The 19774-nt window shown below is 52.2% G+C and overlaps 2 protein-coding genes across 4 annotated transcripts in view; both read left to right on the top strand.

Annotated features, from left to right (window-relative positions):
• NHERF1 (NHERF family PDZ scaffold protein 1) overlaps positions 1–14034 on the top strand; it is a 38584-nt gene extending 24550 nt beyond the window's left edge. The window contains exons 2-6 of the mRNA XM_005297442.5: positions 2464–2625; positions 5587–5740; positions 9710–9750; positions 12082–12180; positions 12797–14034. Of these exons, the coding sequence (XP_005297499.2) occupies positions 2464–2625; positions 5587–5740; positions 9710–9750; positions 12082–12180; positions 12797–12964 (624 nt within the window). The 3' untranslated portion in view covers positions 12965–14034. The remainder of the gene's footprint in view (positions 1–2463; positions 2626–5586; positions 5741–9709; positions 9751–12081; positions 12181–12796) is intronic.
• A 4668-nt stretch (positions 14035–18702) lies between these two features.
• LOC101952064 (polycystin-1-like) overlaps positions 18703–19774 on the top strand; it is a 64081-nt gene continuing 63009 nt past the window's right edge. For all 3 annotated transcript variants that reach the window (XM_042841087.2, XM_042841088.2, XM_065562777.1), the window contains exon 1: positions 18703–19757. The gene's annotated coding sequence lies outside the window, so the exon portion shown is untranslated. The remainder of the gene's footprint in view (positions 19758–19774) is intronic.

Here is a 19774-nt window from a genome sequence, read left to right as displayed (position 1 = left end):
TGCCATTTGTTCTGAAAGGGATGGTTCCACAGTTCTGGTGGAAGGTAGCTATTGCAGGAGATCATGGCCATGGAGCTGGTGATGCACTCGCTCTCAGGGAGCAAGGGCTGATTCCATGAAGGGCTTTGGAGATGAGGCTAATGGTGATGTGTTCGTGGTGACCTGTGGGCTGAGCAGACAGGCTGCTGCTCTGTGTCCTAGGAGTTTTTCAGGGTGCGGTTTCTAGACGTGAGTTAGTAATTAAATCTGTCTGTTCCACGGGTGGCTGTCTCTAGCCAGTTCTGCTTGATGGGCTGGGATGCAAGCTCCTGGCTAGATGGGATGAAGTGGGTGTCTTGCTGTCCTGGCTACTTGGACATCATCGAATAGCATTGAGTCCACACTGTGGGCTGAATTATCCAGAGCATCTGCCTGTCGATTGGACGTCGTTAGGGACAAGCTGAGAATGTCTCTGCAGCTAGAAGTAGAGCCAGAGAATCCATCTGCCCTGTCAGGCATTGAGCCAGAAGCCCTTGTTATTTTAGATGCTAAAACCCCATTCTCCCGGGAAACTAAATATGTTTCCTGGTGAAGTCGCACCTGACTGACTCGGAGGCCCCACGAGGAGGGAAATGGGCTCCAATGCTCATGCAGGAATCGCAGCAAGCTTGTGAGGCCAGCTGCTCTGTGCTCGCTGCCAGTGCAGGTGCAGAAGCTGCTGTGTGCCTCTCGATGAAGGGAAGGTTTCCGAGTAACGCCTCTTAGTGCCACGGTGCAGCCCGCGGGGTTTCAGCCCTTCGGAGATATCCCGGGGTGAGGAGCAGGGGGGAAGGCAGGCTCTACTTCTCGGAGTAAGCATCTGGCATTGAGAGAAGGGCCAAAAACTGATCCAAGAGGGTCTGAGTTGCTGGGGTGGTGGGAAGTTGCCCTGCTGACACTGCTCCCTTGTTATCTGATTTGATGGTGGAGGAAGGGTTCAGGACAATGGAGCGTTTAAGGTGGGAATGGGTAGAAACGGCACCTGAGAGGCCCTGATATGCCTCTCTGCGGGAGAAGCTGTCCAGGGAGATGAGTCCACAACTTGTATCTGTGTGTAGTCCGACACAGCGCAGTCTGTTCCCCTTTACAGCTCATTCGGATACTCTCAACACCTCCTGAGTCCCGGAAAGAAATCCGCTAAAGGGGGATTGTGCTTGTATGAAAGAGAGGGTGCGTGTGTGAACAGGGAGGGTCTGTCCTCTACGCTCGGGCATTGGAAGGGGCTCCTGGGTACAGAACACTTTGATGTAGTCTCTGGCCTGACCTTGCTGTGTGCTCGCCTGCCTGGCCATTTGAACAGCAGCGCAGAGCTGGGGTCTGAGTCCGTTTGGGCAGCACTGGGAGTGCTTGAATCCCTCTCTAAAGGAATCCCCGTGCTCTAATCTGTTTGGCTTCAGTAACTGCAGCCGCCTGCCTTTCAAGGCCAGGTGGGCATGTCGGTTCCTCCACCCTCATGTGCTAATTGCTTCTAAAGCAACGTTGGGTCCAGCAATTGGAGGTGAACAGCCGGGTAATGAAACGTGAGTGCTGTCGTCCATCTGTGGGACAGGCCAGGGAAGGGAGGGCGCCCCCCCTGGGAGAGGAAAGGGTGTTCATATAATACACCCTGCACTTCGTGTCTTCAAAGCACTTTATGAACACTTAATAGAAATTAGTACTCAACTCCTCTGTGATGCAGCTAACTCCTGGGTCCGTTTCAGACTAGGGATATATTTACACGGCAAGGGAAGCCCAGGTGTAGTAGAACTCAAGTTAGCAGACCCTGGGTTTTTTAACGTAGGACTTGATCGTCTATACGCATTTGTAACACCTGTTGTTGAACCCTGGGTCCTAGCCTGGGGTTCCAGCATTTACACTGTATGGGCCCGAGTCCAACCACACGTATCCCAGACTTCCTTGCACCCTCCTAAAATGTGGCCTCTTTAGTCCCTAGTTGATAGTGCAGTGTGGGAAAATTTGACTGTCTGGGAGACAAAAAAAGTCAGCCCGTGGGATTATGGAATGCTTTTGGTGCACGAGTCAGTGGGGCTGTGTCTACATTGCAAAGCAATAGGGCTTGAACCCTGGGTCCCGCTTTGACTCAGGCTCAGAACCTCCAACCCCGTGGGGTCCTATGACCTTGGGTCCAAGTCCTGAGCTAGGGCAATTTGTGTGTAGACGGCAGGGGGATTAGGCTTGAGCCCGAGTTCAAACCTTGGGCTTACATCGCAGTGTAGATATACTGTAGGAGCTGGAGAGACAAAGGCTGACTTTCCAGTGCTGTGAACCTAGTTGATGGCAGGCAGGGCTAAGACTGGAATGCAGAGCTGTTGGCTCCCAGTCCTGTGAGACCATATTGCTTCCGGACGGGTGCCGAATCCGGCCTGGGCTGAGTCTCTGATCTTGGGCTGGAGGCAGGGTAAGTGACTACTAACCACCGCTTTCATGTGCGTTCCTTCCCGGCAGAAAGAGCTGCGGCCTCGTCTCTGTCCGATGAAGAAGGGCCCTAATGGCTACGGATTCAACCTCCACAGTGACAAAACCAAGCCGGGGCAGTACGTCCGGGCCGTGGACCCAGACTCGCCGGCTGAATCCTCAGGGCTACGTCCGCAAGACCGCATCATTGAGGTACGTTCAGGAGGCAGGGGCAGTGCAGCTAGGAGAGGAGGAGAGAATGAGTGGTAAAGCATGGGAACATCTGACGAGGTCGCAGAGGGCAGTGCGTGGGAGGGGCCTCCGTTGGATGCCAGGGGGATGGAGATCGGCAACGTCATGAAGATGCTGCATTCCACATCTTGCACCCACGAGCGTAGTCATCTGAACTGGGCCCAGACTCCTCCTCTGGGGTTAGTAACGTGGGAAGCTTGTCCTCTTCCTGTGCAAAGTAAGGAAAACTCAAGTCTTGCAGCCCATTCGCTTGGGGCCTGTTTTTATCCATCAAGAAATGAGTCGTTAGAATCAGCCTCTGCCGTGTGACTTCGTCTATGACTTGAGTCCTGACGCTGGCCCAGTCATCTTATAGTCACAACCAAAGTCTGGGACGGTCCCACCCACCCACCTCTCCCTCACGTGTTGTCCGTGGCCAGGACATTAACAGGAATCCCTTCGCTGCTGTCTGTCTGACAGCTCTGCTTTCTAGGGCATGGTACACTGAGCATGTACAGGCCCTGATACATGTGCCAGGAGATGGCCGAGGCGATTTCCTGGCCTCTTTAGTTAGTGTGTAGGAGCCCGTGTGGCAGCTGTCCCCCAGCCTGTGTGTACACAATGCCTCATGCTCTTGCCGCAGGTCTGTTGCCCAACCTGTGTGCATATGCTGCCCTGCGCTCCTGGCAGCTTGGCTGTGTAGTCCTGCACTAATCACTTAGAGAAAATCTGATTTTAATGAGGTTTTGCTGGCTGCTCTGCTAATCCCCGAAAGGCTAGCTCTGGGGACCTGCAGGGGCTCGAGGGTGGCGGAGCTCTGGCTGCCATCCGTGCCCGGACAACCAATAACGAGCCCTTTTCCAGGCTACCCCACCTTCCTAGTACTGGATGTGCCATTAGGAAAGCCCTCCACAGAGCTCTCCAAAGACTTCCTGCCCTGGTCTCTAAGCCACTTCCTCTGTCTTCAGGCCATTCCCGGGTGAAAGTCTCTGCAGCACTGTTCTGACTCAGCCTGCTGGAATCTCACCAGGGCATTGATGGGACAGTCACCACCAAGTCACTCCAGCCTTTCCGCCTCCCCCAGCATGACTTAACCTGCCAGCCGCTCGCTTGGAGCACAGGTTAAATGTTCATGGTGGGACATGCTGCCCTTGAGTCAGCTGTGAGGCTGTATCAGTTCGTTCCGTTAAAAAGCCGTTGTCTCCAGCTGGTCAAATCCTTTTGTCCTATCTTAGCAACCCAAGTCCTCGTGCTCCCTGTACAAGGAGGGGCTGTGAGATGGTGAGTTACGGGTTAGCCTTGCTCTCCACAGTCAAGTGTGCACTGCTGTAGAGTAGTGGGGTGTGGGGGGGAGGAGATAAGTGTGGATTTCGTGTGAACATCTTCTGGGCTTGGGAAGCAGCATGTGGGCTGAGCCACTAGTCTGAAGTTCCCGAATGCAGTGTAAGGCCAATAGGAAGGGACTAGATCAGGTTTTTGAGGTATGCTAGTGACCACTACCTCTTGGTCCAGAGACCCCTCTTTCCTTCCTGGGGTTTCCATCTCAGTCTAAAAGCACTGTAGTGTCTCATAGCGATTTAGCTGGGGTTAGTCCTGCTTTGAGCAGGGGGTTGGACTAGATGATCTCCTGAGGTCTCTTCCAACCCTCATCTTCTATGATTCCTGACTAGAGCCTGATCTACACTAGAAACTTTTGCTGGTATAACAGTGTTGGTTAGAGGTGTGATTTATGTACGTATGTGACATTTCCATACCAGCAAAAGCCCTAGTGTAGATGCAGCTATACTCATATCAAAGTGCTTTTGCTGGGATGGGTTATTTTGCTCACCAAACTGATACAAGCTACAGTGGCAAAAAAGCACTCTCTGGCTGGTATCAGCTATGTCTACACAAGGTGGGTTTGATGGGATAGCTTGTTGGCAAACTTTTTCTAGTGTGGACGTAGCCTCGGTTGCTTTTCCGCTGCAGGCATTCTTCCGTGTCCCTAAGTTATAATACAAAGGAATGGGACTTATGAAAAGCCTCTGTTTGCAGAGAGCCTGGACTCTCGCTCCTGCCATCAGCTGCAGATCTGATCAACTGCAGCTACAGCACAGCTGTGTAGGAAGGCGCACGGGTCAGCTGAGTTAATGTAGTCAATGTCCTATTCAGAAATGAGGAGTGCAGCTCAGAGCTGGTAATGCTGAGGAGCGATCCAGTGGTTGCTTAGGTCAGGCTCAGAGAGACGTGTGCAAAACAGGAAACGTTCGTAAGAGAGAGTCTGAAATGTGACTAAGTTGCAAGACTACAGAGCCCCGATCTTTGTGTCAGACTCCAGATCTGACCTCTGTGGCATAGCCAGCTCTTCTTCCAGACCCGCTCTTCTTCCTGGGCAGGTTTTGGCAAAGGTGTCATCGGAACCCATTCCTCCTCCATCATTGCTACATGCACTTGTAACTTGGGCTGAATGCTCAGGGCTTCCGCACCTCCCATAGGGCCAGCCAGAATATTTTTGCGGTGACTTGTCTGAGGGCCTGGATCCCAGGTGTGGCAGTCAGATAAGAGAGTTGGTCACAGAGTCTTTCTGAAGTGTAGGATTTGGGTGGAACAGGCCAACGAGAGCTGAGAGAGGAATGTCACAACATGGGTGAAGCATCCGTTCCTCTTGTCACGTGGGGACTGTCACCTGTCCAGGCTAGGGATCCGGCTGTTCCGAGCTGCTGGACAACAAGAGTCTGACGTAGGCAAGAGTGAATGTGTCTATTGCTTGGGGGTGCTCACAATGTACAGCCCTGCAGTAGTCTGCCTGTTCCCGTACCAGCCCGGTAGCAACTGAATGGGATAATAGTCAGCATGTGACTGGTATCAGCATTTCTGTCTGACCCGCAGCCAGCCTTGTAATTCAGTACAAATCTCCTTCTTTCACGGTCTTTCCTCTAACTCTGCCCATTTCCCTTCCGGCAGGTGAACGGACAGTGCATGGAAGGGAAGCAGCACTCTGACGTGGTGACGGCTATCAAAGCTGGGGGAGATGAGACCAAGCTGCTGGTGGTGGATAGCTTAACAGATGAGTTCTTCAAGAAGTGCAAAGTCGTTCCCTCGGAGGAGCACTTGACAGGTGACAGGGTAGCAGCTGCGGTGCTGAGGCTTGCGTGTGGTGCTGGGGAGGGGTGGGTTTTACCTAGACAAGGCCACGAGGTTCTCTGCAAACAGATGGCTTAAGGCGGGAGATGGAGGCTGGGAACAGAAGGCTTCCTGCTTATGGGTGGTTTCATTTCCTGTCCAAAATGAGAGAGGGTAGAGATCTGTCCTGGTGAGGTGTGACCTCTGTAGCATCTCCACGCAGCCCTTGGTGCTGACTGCTTGTGGCCTTTCTTCCTAATCCACAGCACGTAATTAGTTTCCAAGGTGCGCTCTGGTTCACCAGCTCCGTGGGAAGCTGGGAAGAAAAGTCGCCAAGACTTAACCCCGAAGGGACGTGACGTGGCTTGCACCGGTGTCATGCAGCCAAATCAAAGCCTTTCTGCCTGCAAAGCTGGAAACTACCTCGCAAGCCAAAGGCTTTGCTGGCTTCCTTGGCATCTTATATGCCAGTGGGGAATGATCTGGCACTGTCGGCCTGGTTCCCTTGCACTCGGTCACCCCACTCCCTGACTGTGCGGGCGTCTGTCCAGGGTTGTGTGAATTTTATAGCTGAAATGGTTAAACTTTGACAGGGTTTATGAGAGGAGGGGCCCAATTTCTTTCTGTCTCTCTTCTGAATCAGAGAGCAGGCCAAGCAAAGAGCATGACTGGCCACTCTAGCTCCTGGTCCATGCCCTTCCATTATCCCAGAGACCAGTGGAACAAACTCCCCTCCGAAGATTTACACTGGACTTGGTGCTTCAGTAACTGTATCAAAAAAATTTAATTCTACCACTGGGGAGGTTTAAGGGCAAAAGCTTAAGGGCCCAGCTGTCCCTGCCACAAGCCACCTCTTCTAGAACATGTGAGGGTCTTAACTTGAACCCCCTGACTGCATGAGAGCTAGGGAGTCTGCAAGGAGGGCCTCAGCATCTGGCAAGGCTAATAACCACCAAACAAAATAGCAGCCCAGTGTTAATTGGGCCCTGGTGACCAGCCTAAAGAGCTTTCTATCGGGCCTAAAGAATTCTTGTTTCAATAGTTGGATTTCCTCTAGCAGCACAGAACTCTAGGATGCCAAACAAGAGTGGAAGCTGGCCAGACTGTGTGAGAGGCAGGAGGGACTAACCCTGCAGCAGTTCCAATGGCTGGAGTAGGCCCGGGTTAGGCAATTCTGTGTCCCCCTCGGTCTGCCAGCAACTGCCAGGGGAGAGCTGGGTTTTGCTGGGTGCTAGATGCTTGGTTAAGGGCGGGAAACGCTTGCTGAGGATCTGAGCTCACGTTCTGGAGAACTAGGTTCTTTTCCACTCCTGACCCAGGATTTGGTTGTGTGTGTGTGGGGGGGGGGGGTCTGCAGCAGAAAATCCAGCACTTCACCACCAGACTCTGAAGATCTGGGTCCAGTGTGGCTCAAAAACCCCTAAGCAAACAAGCGATTCTGGTTTTTTTGTTAGCTTGAAACATGCCCCTGGTATATTTACTCTCTAAATCCAAACCCGGCCTCTGAGGAAGGATAAATCTTGCTTAGTAGCAGAGAAGAACTGCATGGCCGCCTGGGCCAGCGGCGCTAAGGGGTTCACAACAGTGGAATCCAGTGCTTGGCTCTGAGGGAAAAGGTCAGTTTGCCGCGCAGACGTTGACATGAGTCTAATGAGCCAGCCGGAAACCTCGGGAGCTAGATACAGGTGTCTGCCATTTATATCTCTGAGCCTCCACCACCGCCTGTGGGCTGGTCTCACTTCAAGCCCTTGTTCTGCTGGAGAGGAGGAAGTGAATGGCACCTTCTAGGTCACACTTGCTGTGACTCTTTTTATGTGCTTCCTGGTGGGGGGGCAGGAAGCTCTCTAGAATCTCTTAATTAATCCTGTTAACCTCCTTCTTCCCCACCAAAATAGCCCGGCCCTGCGGGTGAGTCCGTACCGAGATGTTCTAAGTGGCCCCTCAGAATAGCATCACCCGGGACAGATGCTCAGCTTGGGTTCCCTGCCTTGCCTGGGGCGCCTTGAGATTCTTCCTGGGGCTGATCTAAGGGAGCTTAGGAGAGTGGTGCTTTCTGTGGCATAGGGTCTCTTTAAAGCGGGGGGTGGGCTGGGCAAGGTTGGCCCCTCCTCCACTCTCCTTGCCTCCGTCCTGGTGTCTGGCTGCAGGCGGTTATCTCTTACCTTCTTTTGCTCCAGGAGTTTCCCATGAGCTTTCCTGCCACCTGAGTTCTTCGTGCAATAACACTTTGACAGGGCCTGCTGTCCAGTGGCTTGAGCAGGGGCCAGGGCTGCTGGGTTCTGTTCCTGGGTCTGCCACTGTCTTGTTGCATGGCCTTGGGAAAGTCACTTTACCTCGGCACCTTAGCTTATCCACCAGTGAAGTGGGTCTCGGAAGGGGTGTCGGGAAGTGCTGAGATGGAAGATGCCTGTAGGGGCACACATCCGGGTCTACATCAGCAGCCACCTCCTTGGGTTCATTGCACTGGTCACTTGTTCCCAGTAACATAGACTCGGGACGTAACCCTGCAGTGGAGGCTCTGGCCGTAGGGGACTGCGAGAATGTGGTTTCCCCACCACAGCCCCTGTTCTCAGTGTTTCTGCAGCCTGCAGCTGAGCACTGGGCTAAACCATGGCTTAGTGTGTGTTTGAGACAGTCGGTTTTAACCCTCTGCGCACGCACCCGGGCTAGGAGACGAATCCTTGTCTTCGCTGCACAAAGGGCATTTGGGCCGGGAGGTCGCAACAAGATAACTGACCCGCAGTGGTTATCCTGCCGCAAAATCCTAGTGCAGACAAGTCCTTGCCGTGAGGTCGTCAGGTGAGGTCAATGCTCTGCACCCTGCCTGTGGTTCACCTCCCCTCGCTGCATCGCAGTGAAAACTACAGAGCCTCGTCTCCACTAGGGTTTCCCGACGTTCGTTATCCTGCGGTAAAAACGCCCCTTTTTCAGCGGGGAAGACGCAGCCGGTCCGGGTGCAGTGGCAGATAGAGGGGCTGGATCTTCTCAATGGCAAATGGCAGCTTTGTCCATGGCTGGAGAGGGGGGAGGGGGAGCCAGCAGTCCTGTGGATGTTGGCTCCTTGGTTGCCTAGCAATCTGGCTTTGGGGGCTTTCTCGCTGCTTTTCTCTCTGGGAAACTGAACTTCCCATAGTAAAGGGGAGAGGAGACACCGCGGGAGGCGGGAGCCAGCCTATTTACTCCAGGCAGAAAGATCTGAGTGCCCAGCGGGAGGAATGAAAGGTCTGCCCTGCGCCCAGTGGGGGTGAATGCAATAATAATGGGGTTCCGCTTTAAGCAGTGGCTGGTGCTTTAAGATTCTGGGGTGTCTTCAGAGGTGCTTTTTTGTCTAGCTTCCTCCTGGTCTGTGGCAGTTCTGTAGAACCGTTTCCAGCTTCACTTGAGGGGGTGAATTTGCTCCCATCCCGTAGTGTCAAATGTCACTAAATTTGAGAGCTGGGAATCTTTGGCTGCCATTAAGAATAAATATGAGCTGGTTTTCCTCCCCATGCCCTGCCCCCCAGGACTAACCTCTGATCACAAAAGGATCTGCTCTCTCATGCCAGCAGTAAGGAAGTGAATGGCCATTGGATCTTTCTGGGTAACTGGGAGTGGCACGCTGGGCAGCTGCTGATCTGGCACAGGGAGGCTGCAGAGTGGATTCCCTTTCTCTGCCTTTCGGATCCCTCCTCCACTCCAAAGGGGTAACTTTATGGGGTGTGATGTGGGTCTGACTTGACTCTGCTAGTACAAAGGCAGTCTCAGTGCCAGCCAAGCGAAAGCATTGTCTGCAGGATGGCACAGCCTGCCTTACCCCTAGCTCTGTGCCTTTGGGGTGCAGAGCTGGGAGGCTGCTGGATAAGCAGCCCCGCGTCTACAATGATGCCCAGTGCCTGGATGTAAGGACAAATAAAGGCAGTGGGTGCTGGTTAAGAGAGGATTTTGCCGGCTCTCTGTAACTGCATGTCTGTGTCTTATCCCCCAGGTCCCTTGCCAGAGCCAGTTGCCAACGGCGAAGTAGAGAAGGTAAAGATCCTGCCAAGTCTCAACTTTTATAGCTGGCATCGAAATGCCACGTTTGCTGCCTGCCGTGCTGTCACGGCAGCATGCACGCCCCCTCCTCCCTGTCGCTTTGCCCCACCCCGAAGCTGAGTGGCTCTTGGAGCCTGTCACGTTCCCAGCTTGTGTTCCAGGGCAGCGCTGACCTTTGCAAAGGAAGGGAGAACTTCACTGTCAGCCACCGAACACATTAAGACGGGCCCATCTCTGCCTGGCTCCACCCCTTCCCAGGGAAGAGAATGGCCCTTTCTTTAGGAAGGGGCCGGACTCCAAAGGCCTCGTTACTTCCAGTCTGGTTTGGAAAAACAAAACCTCATTAACCGTGGTGCAGAAAGGAAGGCGTCGGCTCGTTAGAGCCTGCTGGGAAATCTTAATATACATCAGGAAAAGGAGGGAGGGGAGACAAGACAGGCTGCTGTTTCAGACTAGGGCACAATGCCATGGGTGAGGAATAGGCAAATCTTGCCAATGGGATCGCTCCATCGGGCTTACTGACTAACTGGTGGTGCCAGTGGGTGGAGACAGCCTGGATTTTGGAGAGGGGCCAGGGATCAAGGACGGATTCCTCCACCTGGGTCCTTATCCAAGTCTAGATGAGCTGTTTCATGTAGGTGTAGAAGCTGGGGCGGGAAGGACTGAACATACGAATCCCACAGCTGTTATGATGGGAACATCGGCACTGTTGCTGAGTTGGGCCTGGGCGATAGGGGGACTGTAGCTTTTCTCCCTCCCCCACCTGCCCAATGGCTGCATCTGTGGCTTGACAACCTTACTGGGCTCTCCTCTGGTGCACTCCCTGCCCTAAAGAACCTCCAGGTGTTCTCTGCACCCACACTCACCTGAGCCTTGTTTGCCTGGGGCCTGGCCTACACACCTTGTGTGGACCTGTTCATTTCAGTTAGGGCTGGGACTTTCCTACCGACGTGGCTCTAGCGGCATAACTCTGAGTGTGGACACGGTTCTACTAGGATAAAAGTGCAGAACGGGCAGGAACAAGCTAGAACTACGAAAGCCCAGTAGAACTGTGTCCCCACTGGGGGGCTGTGCAGTTTTGAAGGAGAGTGTGTAGGAGTAGCTCTCCAGTGCAGAGAATGGATCTTGTACCCTTGGGGCACTAAGTAACAATGCTTAGACCCTAGCCCTGGAGCTGCGATGTGGCCGGTCGCTCTGGACGGCAGGAGAAGGGAAGGGGTCTCCACGTGCCCTCTTCCCCCCCCCGGCCTGTCCAACGCTAAGGCCAGAGCTTGAGGCAGCACAGCTGCTGTGTTTAATCCTGCCCAGCTCCGAACAGGAAGCACTGAAGCCTGTCCAGGAGATGCTTATTAATCTGCAGCCTGTCAGCAGCTTATGTGCTCGGAAGAAGGATTTCCCAGACCCCCCACTTACTGGTCCCGCCGAGGGAGGAGCTAATTGGCATCAACGTCACTCCTCTCTGCGGGGGGTTGCACAGACCTTCTGGACCTATAAGAGATGTGGTTTGCATCTCCCTCCCCTCCCCAGGAAAGCGCTTCATTCCCTGCAGTCCGTGGTGGGGCCCTGAGCCTTCCTGGAGAGGATCTTGCTTTTAGTGAGATTCCAGTCCGTGCTGGCAGGCGGGCGGTGTTAAGGGGAGTTCTGGCATTTGGGCTAATCCTGCCTTGGGGTTTCAATCTGCCTTCCCTTCTGGCTCCTGCTAAATGGAGCTGAGCAGCTGTTAGCCCTCCTGATCCCCTGAGGAATGCAAAGCCGGGGGGGAGGGAGGGAGTACAAGTTCTGGAAGTAGGGCTCCTCGGCCATCGAAATCTCTAGGGCCCTGACCTCTCATGCAGGGCAAGTGCCTCAACTTCTTAGAGAAGCAGGAGAGTTGCAGAATCTGCAAATGAGATTTGGGGCTCTGCATTAAAAATTACCAACTTGTCTGCCTCTGCACTGCCCGTTACACCCACCTTGGGTGCCCCTGCCCTCTCAGATCCACCCATGGCCCTGCCTGTGTAAGGCACCCCCAGCACAGGGGTACTTCTGAATCTACTGGCCATTGACTGGTTCACAGCAGTTGTTCTTGTCCTGGATAAGGTCAATCTCTAGATGTTTTTCGTGCACAGGCTGTTTCAAGAGGGTAGCATTTGGAACCGGCCCTGCCATCTGCTGGCAGGCATTACGAAACCTTCCTCTCAATGTGACTTCAGTGTGAGTTTCCCTCTCCTATAGGGGAGCCGCTGCGCAGAGGGGAGAGGTGGTAGGAATGGCTGGGGAAAAGGCCTGCCCCTCTGGCTGGGGGAGGTGGCAGCTCAAGGTCTCACTTGGTTTCGTTTCTTTCAGGAGGACAGCAGAGAGGAGCGGCCAGAGTCCGTGTCTGAAAGTCCATCAAGCCCCGAGCCAATGGCGGTGTCCCCCTCTTTCAAAGAGACCTACAACGAGGTATGGGCAGCTGCCTGCTCGGCAGGGCTTTGGGTTGCACCTGGGGGACAACTGGCTGATTTGAAGCAGAAGTGAGGAGGGGGGTAGGATTTACCTCCTTGGCTGGCAGGGAGGGAGGAAGTTGGGGAGCCAGCCCCTTCCTGGTGCATGGGAAGAGACCTTTGCCTTGGAGACTCATCACTTCTCCTTGATGGAACAGCAGGGACCGTGGTGTGTAGCAATGGGCTCATCCCCTTCTCTGGCCAGGCCTGGCAAAGCATCACCTATGCCAGAGAACAGTCTTGCACAGAAGGCTGTCTCTCTTTTTAGACTCTTAAATAAAAGTGGGCTGATTTCCAAAGGGGCTGAGTGCAGGCCGCTCCCCTTGAAACCAGGAGAGCGGCACGTACCCAGCACCTCTCTAGATCCGGTGGCTCCTCCCTTGACACCGGGGGCCATTCAGAAGGTAATTGTAGGTAATCCGGTGTGCAAACGGTGGCTTAACGAAATAGCTTGGGCTTGAGGCAAGGGGAGAAGACCCAGGATAGTGAGGGATAGAGGCAGACCATCTGCTCGAGCGGGTGAGATCAGGGTGAAATGCTCGAACGCTCATTGTGCCTGTCGCTCACCTTTGCAGTCTGACTCGCAAGAGAAGGAGGAGAAGCAAAACTCCACGCCCGATCCACTCCTGGACCTCAACGTTCCCCTGGCTGTGGCCAAGGAGCGCGCGCACCAGAAACGCACCAGCAAGAGGGCGCCGCAGATGGACTGGAGCAAGAAAAACGAACTGTTCAGCAATCTCTGAAAAAAAACCCCGGCAGAGGAGAGGAGAAGTAGCAAACTCTCCAGCGTCTGGCCCAAATCTCCACCAGCATCTCGCTTTCTTCCCAGTCTCCAGTTTCGCTAGGGAGCGGAATCCTTTCCCCTACACTTGGATTGCACAATTTGGTTTTCTCTACTGTAATCTAATCTAAAGGGAAAAAAAGCACAATGGCTCCTTTTGTGAGTTTCCAGAGCAGTGTTAACATTCAGAGAACGACAAGATGTTTTTGTGCGTCTCAATAGCTTAGGGTTCATGCGTGGTAAGAAGTTGGACCATTCCACGGGCCCAAATCAAACCCCTATGTGTTGGCAGTGGGCACTGTGGGACACCTTTCATTCTCTCACTGGCTTTTTACTGAAAGCTTAAATCCATGTAAATGCAAGGAAGACATTCAGCAGTGACGTGGGATTTTGAGTGCCTGACTTGAGACCCCTTAAAGAGGCCTGATTTGATGCTCGGCTCTTAAAGGAGCTTGGATATATTTTCAGGTGTCTCCAGCTGAGCACCCAAAATCAGTACACATATCTGAATATCTCAGCCTTAGGCTTCAGTGTATTTTAAGCTTCAGTTTGGCCAAGAACCAAACAACATTCCTTCCAAGAGTTACTATTTGTTTAGGGTGGGGTTTTTTTTGTTGTTTTTATCTCTGACCTGGGGCTTCCATCTACAATGATCCACCCCCATCAAATCCCCTGTTTTGAAGGTACCCAGAGGGCACTGCAGTTGAATCAGTTTAACCGAGCACTTGTGTGAATGCCATGAAACCAGTGTCCTGTACACGCCTCACTGAACCATTTGTCCCAGGCCAACTGGAAGCGAACTTTCAGAGGATCTAGCTCCCTAGGGCAGCTGAGGCCTGAGACCAGAAGGGCTTCCCTTGCCATGTTATACCCCTGGGGTTTGTTCCTGCAGGGGAGGGCTGTTTGGACCAAGCACAATGACCGATAACTGCAAGCAGGAATCTCCTTCGATGTCTGGCCGAACCGATCAGGGTTTTGAATACTGAAATGTGTAATGTAAAGATTTTTAAATAGACTGTCCATTTTCTGAAATGAGATGTTTCCAATCACACTGATTTTTAAGGGGGGGGGGGGGCAGGGAAAAAAGATTTATTCTGTGGCGATTTTTTCCCTGTGGATGTTTTATTTCCGTGTTTGCGATCGAGGTATTATTGTACTGTCAAGCTCAAGAGAAATGCTCTTTACCGGGAAAAAAATCCCTCCTGACTTTGTGTGTTCATTGGATGGCTAAATCCTTCTAAAGCTGTCCGCCTGGGGGCTCTGAGCAATCCCCTGATTTAGCACCTCGGCTGCACTGTGGAGAGAGACGTGATCGGGTAACTGCCAATGGCTGCTTACAGGGAACGTGTTTCAGCCCCTCCACCTGGCTGCCTTTGTCCAGGAACAACCCTCTGTGAACTGCCCTAACATGCTGCCCCGCTGCGCTAGTGCATTGTGGGAAAAATCTGGGCCGCGCTCCTGTGCTGGCTCAGCTAGTGGTGCAATGCATTTTGGGATAGCCTCCTGCCCGGAGGCGGGACTGGCTTGGCAGGAACAGGTGGGCAGGCCTTCTCTCACAATGGAAGGGGCAGTATTAAAACTCTGCCACAGCCCGGCTCCTGAATATGTACCCACCCATGTTAAGTGGGAGCAGCAGTCAATCATATACGAGCTCATAACAATGCTGTAGTGTAGATGGGACCCTGGGGCAGGGGGAATTGCACGTCAGGAAATGTCTGCTAGTGCGGTTTGCGTGGCTAAAGTGCTGCCGGTGCAGTGGTCCTGCTTGGGGTAGGGATAAAGGCCAGCAGCCCTACCCTGCCCCTTATTTTCAGACTAAGGATAATTGCCGCTGGTGTGGCTCTGTTTAAGCCCCTCCCTCCGTCAGAGCATGGGAAATTCCAAGCCTGTTGAAACTGGTGGTTTAAGGGTTTCCGGTGCATTTGGATGGTGGCACTTTGCAATGTAGTGATGCATTCTGGGCCAACTGGCCTGCTTCTGGAACCTAGCGAGGGGCGGGGAGGGAGAAGAGAGGGATCGGCTGGACCCTCTGGGTTAATGTCTCTGGATTATTAAAATGCTTTAATCCTGCTGCTCAGGGGGGTGGGGTGGGAGGAGGTGCCCATGAGACTGCTGTGAGTACCAGCTGTAATCAGCTAGGGCTGTTGCTAGAAAGGATTCCCAGGGTAGGGTCACGGCAAGCCTGAGGGACTGTCTTATCTCCGTGTTTACTGACCTGATTCGAGGGCAGCGGCAGCCCCTAAACTCTCTGCAAAAATAAACCAACTGCTCTGCAGTCCATCACCATTTCACAAGACCATGCACATTCCAAAACAATCCCAAGTGGCCCAGGCCGGTAAACATCAGAGCCTCTCTCAAATAGCAGAGGGGAAGGGGTTAACAGATGAACACGGGACTGCTCCTGGGTTGGGGTGGGGTGAGGTTGGAGCAGGCGGTCACAGATTTCCCTCTCCTCTGGTAAGGATGTGATGGGAGTGAGCGGGAGACTGCTTGAATTCCAGGACTTGACCTAGCAAATCGCTAAGGTGTGTGTGCCCGATCTACACGGGAGCATGCAGGTAAGTGAGGAGCTGCTGGCTGTGGAGAAGAGGAGCCTGAGATGGGACTGGGAAAGGAACAAGAGGGAGGAAGCATGGAAGAAAGGTCTACTCCATACATCAGAGACGCCCATGGCGCTGTAACAGCATTTGGTGGGCAGGTGCAGACCGGAGGCGGGGAAGAAGGGCAGGGGCAAACCAATGCATGAGGGCCTCCTAAAGGAGAAGCAGTTGCTGGAGGCAGGTAGGGTATGCAGATTTCTAAGGGAGTGGGTGAATTGTTTCCACTCCCAGATGTGTAGGAGATGGGCCTGTCTTGTGCTTGTTGATGAGCAATGGCATTTAGACTCTAAAGGAGGAAAACTACAGTAAGCGAGAGGAAGGCGATAGCTGCAGAACAGTGATGCCTAAAAGCGAAAGCAATAGTGGGTAAACTTAAAGGACTGATGCACTGGCAAGTGCCATGTCCCTTCTTATGTGGCTTGTTCTCATAGCACACAGCCTCCTACTGCTACTGGCGAGTGGAGTTGCTTCTTTAGCTCCTGGCCAGAGAAGTCCTTTGGCTGAAGATCCTGGGTTCTATCCCTGGTGGAGGTGATTATTTGGAATCAAAGTCAATGGTTCCTGACTGGGAGAATAAGATTAAAATCAAGGTGAGAGCCGAACAGAGTAGTAGAGCTATGATCAGAGTGCTCCACCCCTGCCCCTGATTATAACAGGACAATGGTTTGGGCAGTGTCATAACACCATCTCTACTAAACCAGAGAGCAGCCTCTGTAGAAGATGATCTGCTACAGAAACTTGACTCTGACTCCAGTGCCCGCCTCTGGTGTAATGACTTTACTAGGAAAGCAGAACTAGCGCCGTGTTATAAACCACAATATTTGTGGATATAGTGGCGATAATGTGGAGTCTGTACTCTGTGAACAGCAAGACACCACTTAGAGGCTTGTAGTGGAGGAAATAGGCCTTGGAGGGGAAGGTGTCCAGTGACGTGCTTGTAGAGCCTGGCTACGGATAGAGATTGTTCCAGGGCTGCCACCTTGTGGCTTGGGCTTAGCAGCGAGATCGGTGTTTGCAGCACTATTTATATGTGTGCACAATGCTGAGTAGCTTAAGTGGGTTAAACAGATAAGTCCTTAGCCTGCAGAATGTACAGCTGAAAGGCGTGGGTGAGGACAATGCACAACAAACCCGGACGGCAGTCTGGTCATAACGGCAACATCTCACGTGGCAGGACTATTCTCTAAAGCACTAGAAACTTTCCAGGGCTCAATTACAGTAGAACCTCAGGGTAATGGTCAACCACACACCTCATTTGGAACTGGAAGCAAGCAATCCGGCAGCAGCAGAGACCAAAAAAGAGAGCAAGCAAATGCAATACAATAAACTACTAAAAATAAAGGGAAAGTTTAAAAAAAAGTAATGTTTCTGTGCTTGTTTCATTTATTTTAAATTATTTTAAATTATTTCATTTAAATTAAGACTTTTTTTCTTCTGCGTTGTAAAGTTTCAAGCTGTATTAACTCAATGGTCAGTTGTAAACTTTTGACAGAACCACCAGACCGTTTTGTTCAGAGTTACGAACAACCTCCGTTCCCGAGGTGTTGGCAACTCTGAGGTTCTACTGTACAATGATGATTACCCTCCCCCAGCTCTTGCATTCGTGGTTGGTGGTGGAACCCTACAAAGCAGGATCTCCTCCGTCCCCTTTCGCTGAGTTCTAATGTGTCTGCTGGTTGGTCGGCTGTAAGGGGACCTCACGGCCCGGTGTTCAGAGAACAGCAACCTCAAGGAATTGGGGGTGTTCTCTAAATGGGCTGCTGCTCCTGCCCACGTTGAGAACTCCACCTTTTCACTGTGCTTCAGGAGCAAACTGGTGGAATTTCATGTGATGCAACTGTGATTGGACAATACCCAAGTGCCAAAAACTCTGTTGCTTGATTAAGAACCTATTACCCTCCAACAAAAAAAATGAATCGTCCAATGGTGCCACAGCTGCGAACTTAATGGAGAATTTCTTGACTTTTTGATGTTTTTGTTTTTTGTACCAATCTTCATTCCGCCCACTGGGCCATGTGACTGTGAAGACATCTGTCTTGGCCCTTGTCTTTCTGACCCATTGATGAGATTGTGTAGAGAGCCCCTATCTTCCCCTCCCTCACACACCAGTTGTATGGGCCACCAGTAGCTAAATTCCATGTGTTTGAATAAATATGCTATTGCCCAGTGGACAGCAGCTAATGAAATAACCTATTGTGTGGAGGGTGCAGTGTTAAAGAGGGTGTTGGAACTTAACAGTGGAAAAATGGCTTGACTCTCACCTGTAGGTTAGATTCTCCACTGTTGCATGGTTGGTAAATTTGCAGTATCCTGGGCTAGGGGAGATGAGCTGCAGATGGTTTGATAGGTGAGTCTGGCATGCTACAGGAGTTGGAGCTTTCAGAGGACTCAGGAGAAAGTTGGGTGAGTATCTCTGGTTCATGCTTTTGGCCCAGAACTGCAGGTTTAGCTAGTCTTACAAAAGCATCGGTGCACATTTTTCAAAGGTGCAGCTTACATTTAAGTGGGTGGGTGAACAAAGCTTATTAAGGTAAAGGAAACCCAACAGTCAGAGGAAGTTAAAGCAGGGTGTTATTTCTAGCCAGAGCTTTACAAACACTTAACTGACACTGGCAGTGTCCCAAAAGGGAAAACAGACTACGGTGCAATCAGAGCTAGTTATAGTCCTGGGCAAAGATCCTTTCCTGCCTTAAAATGACTGGCCCTTTTTTGAGGAGCTACTTCTGGGGCCGACAGCTACCCTTGACCAGGACTGAGGTGGGAGAGGCTAGAGAGAGGGCTATCTACACACCAGCGAATAAGGAAGTGTCATGTACCCCTTCATGTAACGCAGGAAGCAGGGGTCACCCAGTGAAATCAATAGATAGCAGTTTTAAACTAAAAGGAAGCATTGACTGTGTGTTGGGTGAAGAGATCTGTGGAACTCATTGCCACAGCTCTTGTGTATAAGAGGAGGGGGCAGAGACATTTGAACGTCCATGTTCATTAACATTTGATGGGAAAACAGGGCAAAAATTCCATGGACATGCCCTCCCATTCTTCACCCTGCTCTGATTCGAGGCTTCCTTACAGCTTTAGCCTGGCTGAGTGCCAGAGAAATGAAATACTCCCGGTGTGTGAATGCCAGCAGAGGGTTATTTCAGTAACCTTCTAGGGAGCGGCTGGGGAGAGGAGCAAGTGTACAATGCAAGCAAACAGCCAGACAAACAGTGTCTCCCTCTGAGCCATTCAGCCAGACAAATAATGGAAACACTTTAGAAATCAGGAGCACCCTGCAAACACGGCATTGACCAGAGTGGGGTTGGCTTGGAAGATTAGCCGGGCCGCACAGGTCTTCATTCTGCCGGTAAATTCTAATGAAGTGAACTGAGAAGCAGGCTCAGACATCCACACCTTCCTGAGGTAGGCCCTGCAGTCCACAGCCGTGTGCCCTTTCCTCCGCTGCAATCCCCCTGCCCTCACACCCACAGATCCAGGGCTGGAATTTTAGCTGCCTCATGGAGGGTTCCGCTGGCGTTTGAACCCAGGACCTCAGGCAAGAGCCCCCAGGGCCGTGTGGCCCAGCTCCATGGATGATGATTTCCCCCTGAGCCTGGATCTTTTATCTGTCCCCAGAGGCTGCTTGCAACAGCATCCCCAAAGACCCAGAGGTGAGGCCCCCTGCTGCCACAATGGACAAGAACAAGAGCCCACTGGTTAAACGAGTGTCATTCTCAGTAAGGAGCTGCCAGGTCAGAAATAGAGGCACGGATGACTGGGGGCATCCACAAATAAGCAGCAGCCCTGGGAGAAAAGCCTATTTTGTTTGTAGAAGCTTTGCAAGGAGTCAGGTCATGGCTGCGGAGGGCAATACCCTCCCCCCTGGGAAATGACACGCTCTGACTTTGCTGAGCTAGTGACCAGTGGAAGTAGAGTCTGCTGAGGGTAGGTAGATGTTGCTCAAGACCTCAGATTTCATAGATCATGTTTCCATACACGGAGCAAATCTCTCCATTCAGATCTTCTCTCCACACCTCCCGGCTTCGGCATTCTTCTGCTCACTGAGCGTTGGGGGAATTATTTATTTAGTCTCTACAGCAGAAGGCTTAGAGGGAAGATTTCTCTCGTAACTATTGCTGGTGAGGTAGCAGGAAGGAGCTGGTGGACAAAGCACATGTGAGTTTCTCGGGGGG

Source organism: Chrysemys picta, chromosome 12, assembly GCF_011386835.1.
Source record: "Chrysemys picta bellii isolate R12L10 chromosome 12, ASM1138683v2, whole genome shotgun sequence".
In the NCBI taxonomy this organism is placed as follows: Eukaryota; Metazoa; Chordata; order Testudines; family Emydidae; genus Chrysemys; species Chrysemys picta.
This window is presented reverse-complemented; position numbering and strand designations above follow the sequence as displayed.